This window comes from Cinclus cinclus, chromosome 17 (assembly GCF_963662255.1).
Source record: "Cinclus cinclus chromosome 17, bCinCin1.1, whole genome shotgun sequence".
NCBI classification, from domain to species: domain Eukaryota; kingdom Metazoa; phylum Chordata; class Aves; order Passeriformes; family Cinclidae; genus Cinclus; species Cinclus cinclus.
Genome location: NC_085062.1, coordinates 6,992,295 through 7,012,583, shown reverse-complemented (window position 1 = coordinate 7,012,583; position 20,289 = coordinate 6,992,295). Strand labels below are relative to the sequence as shown.

At 42.4% G+C, this 20,289-nt stretch overlaps 1 protein-coding gene across 2 annotated transcripts in view; it reads left to right on the top strand.

Moving 5' to 3' along the window:
* Nucleotides 1-20,289, top strand: part of ZDHHC8 (zinc finger DHHC-type palmitoyltransferase 8) — a 105,689-nt gene that overhangs the window by 67,490 nt on the left and 17,910 nt on the right. For both annotated transcript variants that reach the window (XM_062504407.1, XM_062504408.1), the window contains exon 2: nt 17,601-17,722. In XM_062504407.1, the coding sequence (XP_062360391.1) occupies nt 17,601-17,722 (122 nt within the window). The remainder of the gene's footprint in view (nt 1-17,600; nt 17,723-20,289) is intronic.

The window sequence follows — 20,289 nt, the reverse complement described above, 5'->3', positions numbered from 1 at the left end:
GGGGATTATAGACAGTTACACATTTGTGTAAATATGAAACATTGACTGGAAATTAGAGGAGGAGACTGCAAACAGCTGTCTTTGCAAATTTATTATTTATTGCAGAGTTAAACAAAATGTCTTATTGTTTAGAGCATTATTTGCCTTGGGCTTTGGCTTAGACAGACGCGTTGGCTGAAAAGAATTTCCTAACTCCCTTTTCCACACAACAGAAGATTAAGTAGATAATAGCAACAATTGGCTGTTTTGATCTGGCCTTGACATATGTTCCAAGCATCTACTTCATGATTCAACTACATTATTTTTCTCTTTCATGGCTGCAGCATTTTCCTCCTACTTTTACCATTGCTACCAATTATAAGCCATCAGGGGCTTCTTTCTGAGCCTTCTTTATGGTCAGAAGTAAACAATTATAAAAGATTCTTGCTGCATAGTATGTGAATTCTTTATGCACAGGGAGTACTCCTGACACATTATTAGTATGGAAAGATTTTCAGAGTTAAGAAAAAGCTCCACTGAAGGAAACAAGTTCAAATCAAAAGTTAGAGGAGTTGGATGAGGAAGATTTAGTCTCCTTGGTAGTAAAAAGCCCAGAAGAATTGTGATGCTGCATGGTGATGGTAATGAAAATTGGAGACAATGAATGGCAGAATATTTCTGTGCAGAGCTATCCCCTGAAGTTTCTCTGGCTGTCCTCATGCACCATCTCACTGTCTGCTAGGAAAAGGCTTCTGATCAGCAATATAAGTGGGTCACAAGTTTCCTGCATCTTGCCAGGCCCCCAGGCAGGTGTATTCAAACCTTTTTCAAAACACTTACTACACAGAATTTATCAGCTGGCATGGAGTAGTGGTTTAACTAGTTCATACCTTGATGCAAGTGAAAGTTATAGGAAAAGCTGTAGAAGTCCTGCTTTCCTTTCTGTGTGCTGCTATGTAGACAAGGCCAGCTGGTACAGCAGGATGTTGGTGACAGTGTTGCTGCCTATCTTCTCTAGAAGGCAAAGATTGAGGCTTCTGTCTGTCCTTTTGACCAGACTAGAGGCTGGCTTCAGCTGGAGCTCAATTCCAGCTGTGCTGGATGGTAGTTTTTTGATTCCTGTACTTGTGCTACAGTCCTGTTCCTGTCAGATCATTGATCAGAAGGAAGAGATGCACTTATACGCAGGGAAAATTGTCTTCCTGCATGCTTAGGCAATGTGTTAGTCTCTTAGTCTGTTTTATATTACCAATGAATTGCAAAGCCCACGTTGTAATTGGCTTAAATATGAATATGGAGTAGAATCTGACACAGTGGAGTTTGCAGTCACATTAAGACAGGGCATAACTGGAAGTATCTGAAAGTTGAGGGTGTATCTTTCGTTGACCCATTTTCCTCTCACACAGCTGTAGTAGCAGGAGATGAGGGGGCACAAAATGATTATAATACCCACAACACTGTGTTTCTTTATGGTTATTTAGTTGCTGTGTCTGAGTCTCTGAGCAGTCTACACACACTGCAGGCACTGCCCCCGTTTCAAACATGGGTGTTTCAACACAGAGGACTCGGGGACCAAGAGTTAAGGTCAGTTTTGCAGAATCTGCCACAGTGTGGAAGATGTTGAACAGCAAACTGGGAGAGTTGCTTCAGTTACTGAAATTAAAATACTTAAGCAAACTGACTAAATAGGTTTCTGCATCTGCATTGCAGATTTGTACTGACCTGGTAGATCGATGTTAGGCTTGGCTGTGCTAATACAATTTTTCTATGAGACTGCAGTTAATTACCCAGTACCAGCTAGCAGCATCCACTTGTGAGGGTGTATCCACTCTGCAGAGGTGGGATGCTTAAGGAGCAAAACATTTCAAGGTGACTCTCACATCCTGGCCTCCACTTGTAAGTGTTACAGTACACGAAAGTCCAAGTAGCACTGGAGACAACAACATTGATTGACTAAAATGTGACTGTATGGAAACTGAAAATTGAGGGGAAGGTACAGTAACATAGTATTGTAGTGTTGGCTTTCACTGATTATATAGAAAATGCCATCATAAAATACAAAGATAAAACATGTTTTTCCTATTCACTAGAAAAAGGACTTTGTGCCTACTGGAAAGTCCAGGAATTTCCAAAACTCAGGAGTTTCCACAGAAATAATGAGCAAATGAATGTGTCCTTTCTGAAAACATTTTTTGATCCAGGAGATGCTGTTCTTATTATGCCTGTTTGTCTTTGTGAACTTCTGTGAAGTCACGCTGTAGTTAGACTAGGTGTCAAGCCAAACACAACTGTTTGTAATATTGTTTGCACACAAAGCAAGGTGTAGTGTTAGAAGTAGTTTTCAGCACAAAAGCAAATGACAAACAATAGATTTCACTAGTAGAAAAAAATGAATTGGATTGGTTCAGCCAACAACTTTGCTAGTTAAAAAAAAAAAGCCTGAACAAACGCTGTCCTTTCCAATGGAGGTTATCCAACAAATCTTTCTAATTGTTATCAGTCTGCAAATCAACTTGACACAGTCATTGGTTCCTATAATTTGAGATCAGGTGGTAACTGCTGGATTTTAAATCACTTAGGACCCACTAGCAGAGCCCCTTGGGACTGGCACTTTCACCATTTGACATGGCTCTGTGAGGCAGCTGCAGGTCATTTACTCTGGCTCCTGAGTCACAGTGTAGGAACCTTTAATCCAAAATGAAATCGTCCTGGAAATCGTCCCCTGTGGACCTGGCAAAGTCATCCAAGCCGAAGACAGATGGGAAATTACAACAATTTGCAAGAGAGATATTCCAGGGAGGTTCTGCTTTTCCTGCTTTGTGCTCCTAACTTGGGGAGGGGGAGCTGGAGGTTTAACTCTCTTGCAGACAGCTGTGAGCCTGTGGACAGACTGTCCTGGAGCTTCCAGAACTCCATGTGGTGTGTGTGTGTGTGTGTGTGTGCGCATCATGGGGTGGTAGAAAAACAAGTCACGCATTCTCTAGCCTGTCACCACGGGCTTTCTTCCTGTTTGAAGGGCGCTGAGCACTTTAAGTTCTTTTCTTTGTCACAGGCTGTGCTGTTGTAAATGAGCAACACAAGACTGTGTAATTCAAACAATTCAACGCCTGGGTGTTTGTGCAGGCGAGGGCTCGGAGTTGAATCAAACACGTAGGAAACAAAATCCTGGTAGAAAGGGAATCTGTTCTCCTTGGCTGCTCCTCCCCTCTGCCCAGGCAGCACTTGTGCCAGATGTGCACACCCAGGTTGACTTTTCTGAAGAGTGCAGCTTTGCCAGGATGGTTTCTGCACAGATGCCAAGAGGCCCCTCAGTGTCTGGAGCACTGGCACAGGGGCTCCAGTGGGAGCACACCCTCTGCACAAGCTCTGCTTTTACTACATCTTTTAGGATGTTCTGAATTCACTTTATCCCCTTTTTTTGTTTTGCTGGCACAAATTGTGAGTAATTGAAAACATTTCCAGTTCAAGGCAGTGTTCTGCTTTCTTGGCATCTGTTCTTATTCAGAATGAGGATACTTGCATTTTCCTGCTGGCTGTGTTTACTGTATCTTTAGCATAACCATATAATTCTCTCTAGCTTTTAATTTTTTCCAACATCCACAAAAAGTCCCTGGGAAACTAAGCCACGGTTATGTGAACTTGAGAGAAGCAAGGAATACCAAAGGAACTGCTGCATAACAGTCACTAAAGAAACAAGGCAGACGCATTTTCTCATGTTGCACAGTTAAGACAACTAACATGGAGCTTTTCTTTCTAATAACCTTCTGAAGGAGGGCTGTGTTCTCTGCAGCCCTTGCAAGCCTGGAGTTCTGCAATTCAGAAGTACTAACAATTCCTAAATAGTTACTAATTCAGCAAAGATGATTGCTTTTGTTCATGGCAGGAAGGGATGCAGTCAAACCACCACCTCCAGATGTCCCAGGGACTATGGTTTGCCTTGAGCTGTCATGGGGAGGGAGAAGAGAGAATATGATGCTTTAGAAACTAAATGCAGAGTTAAACTGCTATATGGCAGTACTCCATTTTGAGGAAAAAGGCAGGATCCAAACAATCTTTTGTTTAATTACAAAAAAAAAAAATCAAAGCAAAGCACCATAAAAAGCAAGCAGATTTGTTAACTTGTCAATGACTTGATGGATCTGATATTGTAAAAAAAATAAAACCTGCTGATATCTCTTGTTTATTGTTGAACAGCAGATGTTCAAGAACTGATAAAATGAGTGTGTCACTTAGGTCCAAGAACAGTGTTAAAGGCTTTTTTCCTCTCTGTAGTGTGTGGAAGCAGGCCTGTAAGCATGACAAGAATATCACAAGCCAGAAGCTTTGGGAGGGCTGTTGTGACAGAAGATGAGGAAGAGGATGAGCCCCACTCCTCGTCTGCATCTCCATGGCCAGCCTGCAGCAGTGTAAATCTCTTGTTTAAGGATGTACTAGTCTGTTACTGAGAGTCACTAATTTCAGCCAGTATTTTAGTAAATCTCTGTCCCTAGCTGGTGAACTTCTCCTGAGATGGGCTATAATACTTTCCAATTAATTTTTATTGACATATCTTTGTATTGTTTTAAATTGAAAATTTCCCAAAATTGCTGAAGTTAATGCTAAAAACGAGGTGTTTCCAGAGGAAAAAAATGTGCTAAATTGTGGAATATATAAACAAACTGAAAAAAGTAACCCCCAACCAGTTCACTCAAACTACCTGACTATGCTTCTTCAGATAAATAACCTAGAGCCTGTTTTTAGTCCAGTGGGTGAGTGGGAAAAATATTATCTGGGTGAATCAAATATGCATCCTGGAATTAAATCATAAAAAAGCCTCTCTTCTAGCTCTGAAAAAGAAATTGCTTTTCATACTCACCAAAGAGTACTTCAGGGATTTAACTTCCCAGAACACGTTCATTTCTACCTTGTCTTGCCCTATGGAATGAGGTGCACTGTACTTGAGTTTCAGAAATTACAAGTTTTCTTCAAAGTTTTCCTCAGAGTATGAATTGCGGCTCTGTGCTTGGATTCTCTGATTACTCTGATTTTTTTTTTCTCCTCCCAGTCAAGGGAGATGATGACAAAGTTTTATCTTAGTAAGCTTTGCTTATATCTCTGTGGCTGTTCTCCTGTAATGTGCAGCTCTGCGCTTCCCCTATCCATTGTGGCAGACTAATCTGCTTTTGAAGAGGCATGTAAAGGGCAGTGAGGTCTCCCAGAGTTAAAGAAGTTTTCTAGTATAAACCAAAATTAGTTTGCTGGTGGTTTATGACTTTCAGGAAATATTCAAGGAAGAAAGGATAGGAGGGATAAGGGATTCATTCAGAAAAACTGAACAGTAAATTATTTTCATTACACTGTGATAGTTGTTCAGCAAGAAGTAAATGTTCATTTTTTTCTGAAAAGCAGAATGATGGTACCTACTCTTTAAATTGAATCAAGGGAAAAAAGCACGAATTAAGAACTTATCAAAGTTCAGGAGCAGCTGGGTATTTGAAAAAGTACACATGCTAATGCAAGTTATTGCCACTGAAAGGAAGGACAGAGCTCCACAGACAAAACATCCCATAGTTCAGATCTGTAGCCAGACCTCTTGCTTGAAAATTTGGCCTGGAAATTTCTCAACAGTTAAATCATAAGATGCTTGACGCTCCTCATTCTGGTCCCAGCTGGGAATCTGGAAAGTGTAATGTTTAAGCTGAATATTCACTTTGATTCTTGGAAATGGGAACAAATTTCATCAAGAAACTGTTTCTTTTTTTATTTTTCTTTTCTTTTCCATCCCTGAATTGGTTTGCCTGTTGCATATTGTTAGCAGATGGTGGCACATATGTAATTTCCATAGTCTTCTATTTTGGTACAGGAGCTGCTAATTGTCCCATTTTGACTTGGGAGTATTAAGCTTTTTTAATGTATCTCAGATAATTGTAATTATCTTATATTCCTGAATTATGGCCACAGAGTTGTAAGGGTTTTAGTTCATTACATCCAGTGCATAGTTGTACCTTTTCTGGTTACTCTTTGATTCTTCCAAAGAAGCACAGAATGACAAAACCCATGGGCTTTTAGTGAACAGAGAGGTATTAATAGGCAAAACAGCTACCCTGTGTCCACTGCACAGAGTGAGCAAGCTACTCTTCTGCCTCTAAAAGTTCTGAGTTTGGAGGTATCGTCAATAATGTAAAAGTAAAGCAGTGACACTTTTCCCACCTTCATGGTTGCAGGGGGAGATCCTTGCTTGTGCACTTTGGAGTAGAATTGGCAAGAAACAAATCTATATACCAGCCTGAATCCCATTTCCCTGTCTCTGTAATTAAGATGCTATCTCCTCATTGGATGTTTTCTAAGAAAGTAATTTTGTTTTCTGTCAACCTGAATTGAATACCTGTGCACCAGCACAAATATTGGAAGACTTGCTTTATATTTTGTCCAAGCTGACAGAGACACTTAGACCTAAGGTGATGATGGTGCTAGGTTTCATCATTTAAATTTTTAAAAATTACTCTTAATGTGACAGTCACTGTGGTATGTTTTAGGTTTTTATTGCTCCCCAAAAGCATTTTGGTTTTTGATGGGTTCTGTAATAAGATTTTCTCTGCAGGAGAAGCTGCCTCCAGAAACCTGCCCTAATCCTGTTAGATGGTAAGCAGAGATGTTTCAGTCATTGACGTGCAGGCAGGGGAGTCTTGGGACAGTGATTTAATAGTTTGAGAAGGCTGTGACTCTTCTCCTTTAGTGATTCTTCTTGCTATCTGTTGAGAGAATGCATGGGAACAGCCACGAGTCCTCTGCATGTGTCACCTTTGCCCTGAGCCTGGGACATCCATGTGCAGCTCTGCCCATGGGCTTGCCCTGGAGACACCTGAGAACACCTTTGAGTGGCCACACACCCAGAGTAAAGCTGCAGCTGCATTGTATTGTTCTGCTGCAGGAGGACGTGTGGGTCTGCTCAGTCATTTGATTTAGAACAGGGCAATGGGAGGGAGAGAAGATGAAACAGTGCCTGAAAGTCAAAGAGATCCAAGGAAAGGAGAATAGTTCCACAGAGGGAAAGAGAAGGCAGATTTCTAGTAGAGATGTTTAGAAAAAGGCTCTTTTGCTGCCGCCTACGGGTGTCCTTCCCAAAATTAGGAAGGGGAATGAAAATGATGTTGTTACTGGGGAAGGGTGGAGATAATGAGAACAAGCTGAGTTTGATGTGTTTCTTCATTTGATGACTGCAAATGGAGGAATATGTTTAGTTTTGTAACATTTCCAGTGGGTTAGGCAGTAGAGTTGTGGTTTTGTACCCTTGGTTTTGTTTGAAGTATGTGTATCTCTCACTTGCAATATCATCTTACACATTTGCGGGCTTGTGTGCCCCACTACCCTCTGCTGGAAGAAATGAGGATTTTTTTCAGGTCTGTCCTTGAGCCCCAAAACAGTTCCAGTCCTCCAGCAGAAATGGGCTAGGAAGCAGTTTGGGAGGACCCCAGTTCTTCCGTGCTGTGTCTGGCATCCACCCTGCAGGGAAGAGATGTGGGGCATAAAAATGTGTTGCTGGGTTTCAGAGCAGTGCATGACCAGGAGAGGGGGTGTCTGTGGTAGCAGGGCGCTGAGCGGGATGGTGTCTGGTCTGTTTTGTTACCTTGGCCATAGTTGTTAGTTCTGTTTATGATTAAAGGTGTTGCCAAAATAGGCTGAATGATTCTCCTCTGATGTCCAGTTTCAAAAGGTACCAGCTGGTGGCTTGAAGAAGGGGTGAAACATTCCAAAGCAGGTGGCCACAGGAGCATGTTCTTTCCAAATGCAAAGTTTTATGTGTTGAAACATGAAGGTCTCTTACATTTTTCTTTTCCTAAAATCAGCTAAAATAATTTTGATTTTTTTATTCCCTGCTTAAAATCATAATATATTAAGGCACCTTTATACCTGCTATGCAAATGTTGTTTTTCAGTGTAGTGAGAATGAAGTAGATAAATGACATGCTCCCAGTTCAGAGAAACCCCTTCAAGAGGATATTCTAGAAGGAAATTAAAGATGGGATTTTAAGAGAGACTTTTGTTTTATTATTATATATTTGCTCTAGTACTTGACATATGAGAATGTTTATACTTTCTACCCTATCTTCTGTATCTATTTGCAATAGAGGTGCCTTTATCTTTGTTTTGTTCATCTCTTCTATAAAATATGAAGTCCCTAATCATTTGGGTTCACACAGGGGAAGCTTGCAATAACTGCAGTAATTTTGCTGCAGCATGTATCTAGAAATCTTGAAGCAAGAGAGTTCAGATTGGAACTGGTTTCTTTTCCCCACATAAGCAAGCAATTGCATAGATGAACGACATTGTGTAGCAGCTCTGACAGGTGGTATTCAGACCACGGACAGGTATTGTTTCCAGATTTCAAAGGCAATGCAAGATCCAGACAAGTCTGCAAGAACCTCTGGTCTCAAGTAGTTGTAGATTTCCTGAGCAGTGTTTTCCAGTTGTGGAAGAAATATAACTGTTATCACCTGCCTGAGAGGGTTTTCCTGCCCCTCTTTTGTCCAAGTCTCTGTAGTGCCCCAGCACTGCAAAGAGCAGCTGGCAGATCTGTCAGAGCCAGCTGGGGATTGGGTACGTGGGTACATTTGGTGTATTGGTATATTTGGTACATTGGTACATTTGCCCTGCCAAGCCTGTGGAGGCAGTGTCAGACCTCACCTGCAGTGGATGGTCCGTCCTGGCCTTCCAGGTCTGGTCATGCCACATCCTTGACAGGGCCAGCTGGCATCTCACTGCTGGTTCATGGAGGAGTGGCAGGTGTGGTGGAGGGACGAGATCCTCCAGTGAGATATTCTCTGGCAGTGCCCACTCCCCCAGGCAGCCCCTCCAGCTCTTTCCAGAGCAGTGTTTTACCAGGGCAGCTCGCTCCCTGATGCAGCCCCGTGACTGCACCGGGACACCAGGACACCAGCCTGCCCAGGATCAACCTCAGACATCTGGGCTTTCTCCAGAAAAGCTGGTGTTCCCTGCTTTTCTTCTTTTTCCCTGCATCTCTGAAAGCACATCATGTTACCCCCCTTCTCTGCTAATCCACGGAGGACATGATCACAGGGTTCAGAGCTCACACTGAACATTTCTTATGCATATTGGCTCATTGTTAATTTAAGTGGCACCTACTTTAATCTAACAGATGCTGTCTTTTAGTTAGGTAATTGCTGCAGTAGCTCTGAAGGGATGGTGTCTTGTGAAGTTTAATTTCTTCCTACTGAGCTCATGTGGAAAAAGAATATCTAAAAAATCAAATTAACTTTTCAACAAGGGTAATATAAACTATCTTTTCACTGATGTCACCACCTCCCTCCTTATATCATAATATTTCTTTATTTGTTTCCCTCTCTCTATCTCATCACCACATACCTAAAATGAGCTGCCTTGTTTCCAGTACACTGCTATCTCATGAATTCAAACACTGAGTGTGTACTAGAAGTTCTGCCAGTCTGTGCTTGGGGAATACAGTGGGCAAATGTACAAATCCTTGAATGCCAGTAGCTGGGATCACCTCAAGTGCGTCTGAATTAGGCTGCTGATAATTTAAACTTGTTTTTAAAAGCAACTCTGTAGCAGCATCCCACCTTAGCTTTCCACATTGCTGAATTCATGTGTGTATTGACAAGGGTGAAGACAATAGAGAAATAGGAGAACAGCCTTCAGCCAGGGAGGAGCTGTCCTGTGCCTTTTTTCCATTTTACGATTTGGCAAATGCAATTCCATCTATCCAACAAAACTTGCTGCGAGGTCTGGAAGATCATGAGAGTCACTAGTGGTGACGATGATCTTTGTTCCTCAAGGAAATGGGGCCCTGGTGGACTCAGGATGAGGGGCTGTCCTTCTGTCCTTTTTAGCACTGCTGTAGTCAGTGTGACATTTACGTCATAGTTCTGATGTTTACAAATTAGAAGCACAAGTTTACATTCCACATAGCGTTTTGAAACATTTGAAAAATGCTCAGAAAAATTCAGCTTGTGTAGCAATGTGTATCCCTTTCAGACCCTGTGAAATATCTTCTGCCCTCCCTGGGCACTGGCCTGGGCAGCTGGACTGTCATTATTGCTGGAAGTGGTGCACATGGGAGCAGACAGGGCACTGCAGCCTCATGCACTGAGAACTCTGCTGTGTTATGAATTTTTGGTTCATACAGCATCTTCTGGAGATAATTCTCTTGTTTCCCATTCAGCAAGGTTTCCATGGCTTGATGATTTGCTTTTGTGATGTTTGGAATGGGCTGGAAGTCACTCGGCTGTTGCAGTGCAGCGATGCTGGTGGCCAGCCATATGCAGACAGAACTGCAAAGGAATGTTACTGAGCAGCAGTTCTTTCTTTTTCTAACCAAATGGATTTAAAACTTCCAGTGTGACAGGGCAACTAGTGTCTCTCCTGCTGTTATTATTTTGCAGTTACTTCTTATTGCCCCTCTCTTCTGTCATGGCCCAAACACCACCCATACACTCAGCTTTCTTACTGGCTGCTGGAAAAAGCAGGGTTCATTTCCAGCTGGCCAGTATAGTACTGATAAAAATGTTGATGCATTTCTGAAGAGCCCTGGAATACACTTGTCCTTGCCTCTTCCAGCTTTTGTGGCATTTTAGGCTTTGCAAAGTCCAGGGCTGAGAAAGCCAACAAAAGGTGTTTGTCTCTGTATTTGTGTGCTCACCCCATGTGCCTGCTCCCAGAATCTGCTCTGATTTGCCCAAGCACTGGCAATTGGCTTCTTTCCTGAGGCACAAGAGCATTCACTGCTGCTTAGGGTGACGATGCTCACAGTCCATTAGACACTTGAAGTGCCATGAAGACCTACTGCCTCACTTTGCTGTGAGCATTATTCTTCTCCTCATACGAAAATATCTATCGCTGTGTGCTCTGAAATCCAGCCTGTCTGTATCCCAGATCAGTGTGCAATGAATGCCTTCCATTTGAGGTGCAAATTAAGAGCTGGGCATTTCAAGTGCTGCTGCACTGTTTATAGCACATTCCTTTACAAGTACATCAAAACCTCTTCATGTATGTCAGTAAGTGCAGGACAGTGCAGATTTCAAAGCAATGTGCAGAGCAGGATTTTGCTGGGTTGCTGTGTATTTGCAGGTGAGTCTGTCCAAGCCATGTTCTGAGCAGTGTGAGTGCAGCTCCTGGCAGCATTCAAAGGCTTGACTACAACTGGGGTTGCTCTTCCAGGTTCCTGGGTTCACAGCAGCTACTGAATGTGCAGAGAGCATCTCTGCAAGGTCTGAGCACTGAGTGCAGCCCAGCCCAGGCCTGTCTGCTGGCCATGCACACGATGTAAAGTCACCCAATGTCACAGGTCATGCAGCATGTCCTGCCCACTGGCTGCAGGGTCAGTCTGTGCCTGGATAATAGGTCTGGGATGGCTGAGCAGCTTCTGAATGATAGGAAGATGAGTGAGTTTACTCCTGTGGTGGTCTCACTCAGATTGGGTTATTGGTATTCGTGTTCCTTCTCTGTGTTTCTCCCACATTAGTTCGCGTGACAATACTGGCTTTTCTCAGATGTTTGGAGACTGTTAAAAAAAGAGAGGAAAGGAACATGATCCAGAGCTTTCAGGCAGCTTTATGAAAAGAGTAGATTGTGTTTTACTTTGGGAGTTATGTATAGCCTGGATAAGATTTTTCACCAAGGACCATTACATCTCAAGTTGACTTTTTAATTGATTTAGCTCCTCTGATCTGTACGTTGCCAGACATGAACCACTAGCCTTTGGATGGAGTCCAGAGTGGAATGGAAAGTTCACTGAAACCCCATCAGCTCTTGTTAAACCTGAGTGAATTCCAGCCCAGCACATTTCTTGTGAATAATTAAACGCAGTTAAGCAGGTGATGGATTTGAACCTCCATCTCTAGTGTTCATCTGTATTTCAATGAGGAAGGGACTCATTAAATTAACGAGGTTTTAGGTGGTGGGATTTGAGGTGATTTTTTGCCTCTTCTGATCGGTAACCACCTGGGTAGATATTTTGGTAGGTCCTGTTTGTCACCATCACTACCTGTTCTATGTAGCACTCAGCTCTCATCACTTACTGCTTTTCAGTAACAAATTTTCCAGTATTTACTTGTCCTTTTCCCATTTTTTGGTAACATTTGGATTTGTTATCCTGTACTTTGATATCAGTTTCAGTCAGTACAACTGCCATACTCACAGTGAGAGTGTAGTGCTATGGCAACGATGTATTATCTGCAGTCTTGCCAATGAGTAAGATGTGGTGCAGAAATTAGTTCACTTATCAAAATCTGATGTACGGAGCTGAGCTAAGAACCTGGTAGTCCAGAACCTCCTGCTATTTTCACAAGACCTGCTCATATTGGTTATGACACTCACATAAATTCTCTCCTGGCTGTTTCCAGTGATACCTTGTTAAACCTACAGATGTCTCAGCACCTTGGAAAATATTTTTAGATGTACAATAATCTTCATGCTGTCTTTGATAGTGACAAAAAAAGGAAAATGATCAATTTTTTTTCTTCCCTTACTATTGCAGAAAGGTACTTTTCTGTAATTTCAGGGTAGGAAAAAGCATATAAATAGAAAAATCTTGCCAGACTGAGAAATGTGTTAGATTAACACTGCTGAAGAGAGCACTGCCCTTCTCTGCTCTGTGGTGCAGACTGGGCCATGCAGAACCTTCAGGATATGTCTTGCACGTTCTCTGTCCCACATACAGACTGGTGGAATGGTCTTTAAAATACAGTGTTTACATCCAATTCCAAATCTGTCTACAGGGTGGGTGTTCAGAATCAGTTAGTTGATTTATATTTCTTTCATTTATGTTCCAGCTGGTGCAGTGCAGGTTGAGGAGGACTTTTACCCCTATGGACCTGTCCCCTTCTGGTGTGTCCTCTCAGCCATCCTGACTGTTGTGCCTTACACGGTAGGGCAGCTTTTGGGCAGCCCAGGATGTTGGTTCCAGCTCCTAGGGTTGATATTTGAAACATTAAATCAGATAATTAGAAATTGTTTATATGGATTTTACAGTGCAAACATGTTTTTAACAGTCGGAGTTTGCCTAGAAACCTCTTGGAAAGGAATCAGGGACAGGCTTCTACAGTTTTGGACATTGTTTGAAAGTTTCCGGTGAAATTAGTACTTGTTCTTAGTCAAATTATGTTTGCTTGTTGACCTTTCTTACCTAATTAGTCCCTACTTCACTGAGCTGCTTCTACTTGCATGCACTGAATCAGCTATTCCACATTACTCTTTTACCACTGTAATGGTAGCAGAAGTATATTTAAGCTAAAAGATGCTTTCTTTTCCATTTTATAACCCTGCACCTTATGATTTGTGGAGAAATAAATTGTTTTGTTGTGCATCAGCATCTGTTTGAGGCTGAAGGGAAGAATGTGTGGCAATCTCAGATCAAATATCAGGTGCAGTTGAGCAGCCAATCCTTGGGGGTCTTCTTATTAGGTGTGGATAAGTGTCCAAAGCTTGGATACCCATCTCTTGAGGTTCCCACATCTCTGTGCACTGCACAGGCAGCTTCGAGAAAGGGCAGGGTTGTAGCCTCCTGCTCCATGTCCTGCTCCTTGTCTCTGGCCACCAGACATGCTCACATGTGTTCATATGTGCTTGTGGTGCTCCAGGCAGGCTGTAAAATGAACCACCAGCTTGTTTGCTGGGTAAGTCACAGACCCATCCTCACACCGTGGCCCAGCAGCAGGAGCCTCACCCCTGCCCCGTTCAGGGGAGGCTGGTGGGTGCCCAGAGCTGCCTCCAGGGACACAAGCACCACAGCCACCAGCCTCACCATCTCACAGAGATGCTTTAAGACTTTCAAACTCTCAAACTCCCCTGCAGTGGGGAAGGTGGTCTGACAGGGGTTTGGTCTCATTTGCAGAATATGTAACTGGGGTGGATGGGGGAGTAGGTGGCTTTTGATGGCTCTGTGAGCCAGTGTCAGAGCCAAGACTAGAACCTGGTTCTTGAAATCCCAGGCTCCATTCTCTGGGGCCTACTGTCTCTCTAACCACGCTTTAATGAAAAATACCAAATCTTAATTTAGAGCACGATTCAAAAAAAAATGTCCTATTCAATTACTTAATTATAGGTGAACTATAATTGTAAGACACAAACATGTTTTGCTACAAAGCACCAGGCAGAAAAGCAGAAAGAACTGTTTGTTGTTTCATTTAGCAGAGGAAGGCAGCTGATCATGCTGAGTCTATCTGACACCTAGCAAGTTGTGTGATCCTATTTGTTAATCTTTTTAACTTTCTGTTTTATTAGGATAGGGTTTCGAGAGCAAACAGGATAAATGAGATTAAATCTGTCGCCCTGAATTACTCTCCACTGAGTTACGAACAGAATCACTCTGTGTCAGAGAAGTATAATTATGAGGGAAATGCTGCCTGTGTAATTGTGTGCTTTGTTTGGAAAAATGTGAGATCCGTAATTATCCCCAGTGTACCATGGTGGCATGTGCTGGATCTGAATCTCTGCAATAAACAAAGCCAAGGAAAGTTTCTCTTTGGAGCAGTCCTTGGTGCTGTATGGCTGGTACCAGCAACAGTAGCAGCATTACCCTTAGGTCTTCTGGTTGAAATGAGGAATCCAAATTAACTTGGAATAGGACACACATTGTACAATTACTTTGTCTCAGAGAAAAGTCTGGTGGTGCTGGGTTAGGGGATTACACACTGGTCCTGGCTCTATATAATTCATAGAGCCCTATAAAAGTTGTGGTACCCTTCTTGCTAGATATAATTCCACTGTAAGATGAGTTGAAGACACAAAATTGTAGCCTCTTGAAATGTTGGGTTCACCAGCCAAAGAAAGCTTTAAATCGTATGTGCTGTTTGTCTGGATTCACAACAACTTCTGTAAGGAAAAAGGAAAGGAAAAGTTCAGCTGTATTTGTAATAGGCATAATTGCTGCTGGAAGTAGATCTCCTGGAGAGAAAGAAAAAGGAACTCTCTACAGGTCCCAAACTGTCTAAACTTCTGCAGCTTTCTTCTTGATGCAGAGGGGCAGAAGCCAGGCTTTTACATGATGGATTAGTGATAAAACAACCTGCTAGGCTCAGATTAGAATTTGTTATTTTGCCAAAAATTATATGTGCATTAGTGGAGAGGGGCAGGGAGGCTACATAATTTTTGTGAATCCAATTGGAAATCTCATTTTTAGACCTTTTTACAATTATGAGCCAGGACTTGATCTCCACATCTGTTTTTATTGTGGCCAGTCTAGTTTACAAATGAGGCCCCTTTTGTCCCATCTAATTTTATGTAATCTGTGATGCTGCATAACAATTCTGGGAAGAAGAAATGGAAGGATTGTGAACTGACCTTGTGGCTAGTATGTACAGTGACTCACTCTATCCTTTATTTCAACTTCCGTGAAGTCTTTTCAAATACACTGTTTACCCATTAAATGAGCTGTGCAGTTTATCTAATGGCTAAAATTCTTCCTAATATTTTGATATATTTGTTGTGAACATGACAAAATAAATCACAAATGAGAATGTTTAAAAATGCTTACATTAATCATCAGAGACAGTCTCTCTCATTATAATCTTGTTCAGAGTAGCTAGTTATCTGTAAGAAAGGGTTTCCTGTCCCTTGATTTGCCAACCTATGTGACTTTAGTGCCAAGGACATCTCTTCTCCATGCTTGACAAGCAGTGGGTAACTTCATAATCTTTCTCTGTGTAGGCAGTTTCTTCATGGGAAGAAATTAAGTCAGTCATGCCCATTACTGAATCTAATTTTGCTATAATTTAGAGGGAAGAACCCTTCCCTGAGTAGAATTGATTTTATAAGAGCTTACTTCAGGATTTTTTTTGCTTTCCTCCAAAGGATGTGGCAGAAACTTGTTAGTGACAGGCCTGCAGCTTGCTTGGCAAGGTCACTTGCAGCAGCACCTTTCCTGATAAGTGAGAAACTTGTGCCATACTTTGGTTTTCAGTCATCAGCAGCTGCTCTGAGGCAAACTGAGCAAGGCAGCAAGTCAGTATGACCTCGCTACTTGTTGAAATTCCACCTTTTGGGAAACATAAGGTTCTTAGGGTAGGTAGCTCATGGAGTCAAGCTCTATTTGGCTCATGATTTTTCCTTCTCCCTTAGCCTGGAGGTTTGACCCTGGCCACAGACATATCTTGCTCATGGCTTTACAGTTAATTTACCCTGGGTAGGACTTGTCCATCTTTTCATCACTCCAGGCCAGGCTGAGTGAAGCACACACAAGGAAAGCAGTTTGCAGCAGTGCAGTGGTAAAAGCCCAGCTGTGAAGAGGTGAGGAGTGCAAAACAATCTCTTTTTGCACACAGAGGAATGGGAGAGGTTTTCTAACACGGGCCACAAGAGCAGGTTTGACAGTGTCCCTTCAAGGTCACTAACACCATTCTCAGCTGTTCAGAGCAACCTATTGGTAGTGCACATTCGTGGAAGAAGGCTGCTTGCTTGTTGTTTTCTCCTTCTTTGCACAGGCTTCAGCCTGGCAGACAATCAGATCCAACCGTAGATGTAATGCAGGCAAAGTACCAGAATACTTGGGCCAGTGTGTGATTTATGCTAATGGTAGCAGACATTGCTGAATGCCTGCCTGCTGGGCAGCCTGAGAAGAGTCCTAGGCTGTCAAGATGTGGAAATCTAAAAAGCAACTCAGTGAGGGGTCTTTTTTTTCAATTACATACTTTGACCCATATTCTTTGCTTATTTATATATTTGCAAGTATCATGAGTTTGATCGGATTTTTGTCCTCGGTGTCCCTGTAGCACCAAATCTCCTCCTGCAGACAGGAGAAATACATTTACTGTGTCTTCAGAGGTTGTGAATGGCTGAGTGAATGCCCACTGCTTTTTATTTGGTGAAGCTGCCTGTAAGGCAGGCTCTTTTCTGCCTCATCATACCCTTCTGCTGGTGGGAAGTGTTCTTTGCAGTTCGAACAATTTTCCTCCAATTAACAGGTATTTCCCCATCCTCTTTCCAAAGTCTCCTACTCATTCTCCTTTACCCTTTATATTCAGTTCCTTTCAGTTATGCTCACTGGGTGAGCAACAAATCTTTGTGGTGCTTCTGAATATTGTTCACATGGCATATGGCATCTACTTTTCTTTTTGATACTGCATTTTTTCTGCTGACACCTGCAAAACCCATGCTTGGTCTAACAAAACTTTCCCCCAAGGAGAGGTTTTCTAGTGTTGGTTCCAAGTGTTGAAAACCATGGAAGCTTAGTGAGAAGCGAATGTGATTCTCTTTGCCCCTGCTTTGGGGATCAGTCGTTTGAAATCTATTGTGCTTTACACCAGGGAAAATTGAAAGTAACCCCAGCTGCAGCAAGGCTGTAGAGAAGGTAACAGAAATACAACAATGGGATGAAGCTTTTACACAGAGTTGTAAGCCGGGTTGCAGATAAGGCAATAGGGTGGCAAAGCCCTGTGAGCCCTGTGAACAATCGGTGCTTTCTGTGCTCTGGAACAAAGCAGCTTTACAGAGGGTGCTGCAGTGATCACTGAAACTGGCTCGGTGGAAATTTCTGTTAAATTGCAAGTTCAGCCTTGCTGCATGGCTGGGGGGGCCCCAGAGTACTTCTCTGTGTGATGGTAGTGAGTGGGAAGAAGCTAAATGTTAACAGCTGAAAGAGTCCTTACCCGTAACTTTTCTTCTCCACAGGTGCCCCTGGTTGACAAAAGCCATCTCCCCAGCCATCCCAGTGTACAATGGACTCGTTTTCTTGTTTGTACTGGCAAACTTCAGCATGGCAACTTTCATGGACCCTGGAGTTTTCCCACGAGGTAAGAGAAATGGGACTGTTGCAGGGATTGGGGGTACGGGAGGACGGGACATTGAAAATCCAAGCCAAAGGAGGTGCCAGGTATCCAGACACACAAATTGCTGAGTAATCTTTTAGACTTTATTTACTATACTTGACTGTCATTATGGGTGGGGTGGCAATGAAATGCTGGATACCCTCCAGCTCCCTTCTGAGTTCCTGGGTGTCCTTCCACTTGCTCAGACTGGCACTTGAGGTACAGGGCTGTGTAGAGTGGTTCTCCTCGGATACCTCTCCTGAGAGATGAGATTTTGATTGCTATCCCCTGTGTCATACTAGCACACTGGATTTAAGTCACTGTCTTCACAATAGGTAGCAGAGTGTGGCAGAGGGGAGAGGCTAAACTTTCTGAAACAGTTTCATCAAAGCAGTCCTTCCAGAATACCTTAAAAGAAAGGCAGAAGCCTTGAATGCTAGAACAGATAATGATTAAGGCTTGCCTTAGAGTGTCTAAAAATGTATATATTGAGAAATATATTCCTGCTTAAATTAGTACTGATTCACAGCTGATTAAATAGGATAGAGATCATTCAGCTTTTGTAATGGGACCCACAGTGCAGCTATCTCTTTTAACACGTCCTAATGAGAGAATTATCACCTCATTTTATCTTTCTTCCAATAATTATTCTCATGCAGTTTGCAGCAGAGACTGCTCTAGGCAGTTTGTCTAAACCAGTGGATCTGTGCTGTCTGCAAGCTGTGCTTCTTCACCTCTATTCACCAAATTCAGTGTCTATTTCAAATTGCTACCTGACAAGAGCAAGGTATCAGTCATGCTGGATTCCCTGAATAGCAAGGCCAGGTTTCTTCAGGTAGCAGGGTCTAATGATGAGCATCTCTCTGCCATTCCTCTCAGCTGAAGCTTCTGAACCCCGATGAAGTAGCACTCCAGTTAAGGAAATTTTTTGGTGTGTAGAGGCAATCTAAGGCGGAGGAAAGCTTCAGACACTTGTGTAAGATCAGCTGATACAGTGTATAGGTGCTTAAAGCTACAAGTGCTAGTGACTTTCAAAAGAGTTTGTGCAGGTGGAGTTCCAAGGAGTTTCCTGGACTTGCTAGTTTCTATATCTCAACAGAGATACGAATGGTTAATTAAACATTAAACATTCTCAGTCTGAGAATCCAGTGTGTTTGTGCAGGGCAGCTCCCTCAGAGCAGAGCTGGACATCACCAGGCCCCAGAAGTGATCAGTGCTGAATGTATTGTCAGTTCATGCCTTCCTTTGGGCTTCTCTAACTTCCTTTTGAAAACAAGTTGTTCATTTTCGACTTTGCATTTAAGGAAGAAACACATGGGGAGATCAAATAGAAACTTTCTCATCACCTTCCACCCTGTCTCCCTTTACACAAGGGAGTCTGGAGCAAAGCAGGAAGAGGAGGAGTTCCTAAAATTCACCCCTCTACTGTCTCTCACTTCATTTGTGGCCTTGCATCTCTGGGCTGTGCCTGTGCTTTGTCAGGAAGATGTTGGGGGCAAGGGGAGAGAAAAGACATGGTATTCGTCCTGGGAGAAAGTAATGGAGTAGGAGCTTAGATGTGTGAAGGAAGCAAACTGATAAGAGAAAAGATGGAAAAGACTATAAATACCAGTGCTGGGAGGAAAGAGGAGCAGATGTTATTTCAGATCACAAGTGTGCATGTGAAAAAAAGCTTATCACCACCCCACGCCGCCCGCAGAGCTGCCAGCGCAAGGAGTTCAGGAATTGTAGGAGGGACTTAAAATGAATACACAATCACTCTTTGCTTTTTGCTGTTGAAATTAGGTTTAGTCTTCTTGCTTTTCAAGCTTCTTAGTACATTTCTGATGGTTAGAAATTTACTTCTAAACCAAAACAACAAATAAGCAATACAAAAGCTGAGACTAATAAAATCACACAATTCCTGTAAGGAAGCCACCAAGTATTTTTTAGCCAGTATGAGACTTGGCTGCTCCATGTCAGTGCATCAGTATATAAGAATCTGTGTAGTAAGATGTCAATGTATTCTTTTGCTCAGGTCACTGGAAACTGGAAATAAGCACATTTCCAGCTATATGATATGACCTTTCAGGTCTGGCAGATAGAACCTCACCTATGAGGGGAAATGACAGAACTTGGGCTGCAGAAACCCAGTTTGAAGAGGATCTTAATCAAACTCCCAGATCTGTTCCTCATTTTAAAAAAATATTTTAAAAAATCTCTTGGCTCTCTGACTCTTTCTGGTATGAATCAGGATTGGCTCTGTGTGAGTGAATTTCTGGTAATACACCAGAATGAATGAGTAGGAAAGGAAGTATTAAGTAACTGAAATTTGGGCTGCCTTGAAAAATCTGCTTTACAGTCTAGGCTGAGACTGGCAATGGTTTTTGCTGGCTAATTATACCAATTACAATTGGCTTTCAGGTTTTTTTAATGTGAATCTGTTTTTTACAAACTCTGTGTTTGAATTCTGCTGAACGAACATGTTTAAATACATGTAAGTATATATAATGTACAGACTTTTTGTCAGCATAGTTAGATTTTTATAAAAGCTTAAATGGTGTGACTGTTCT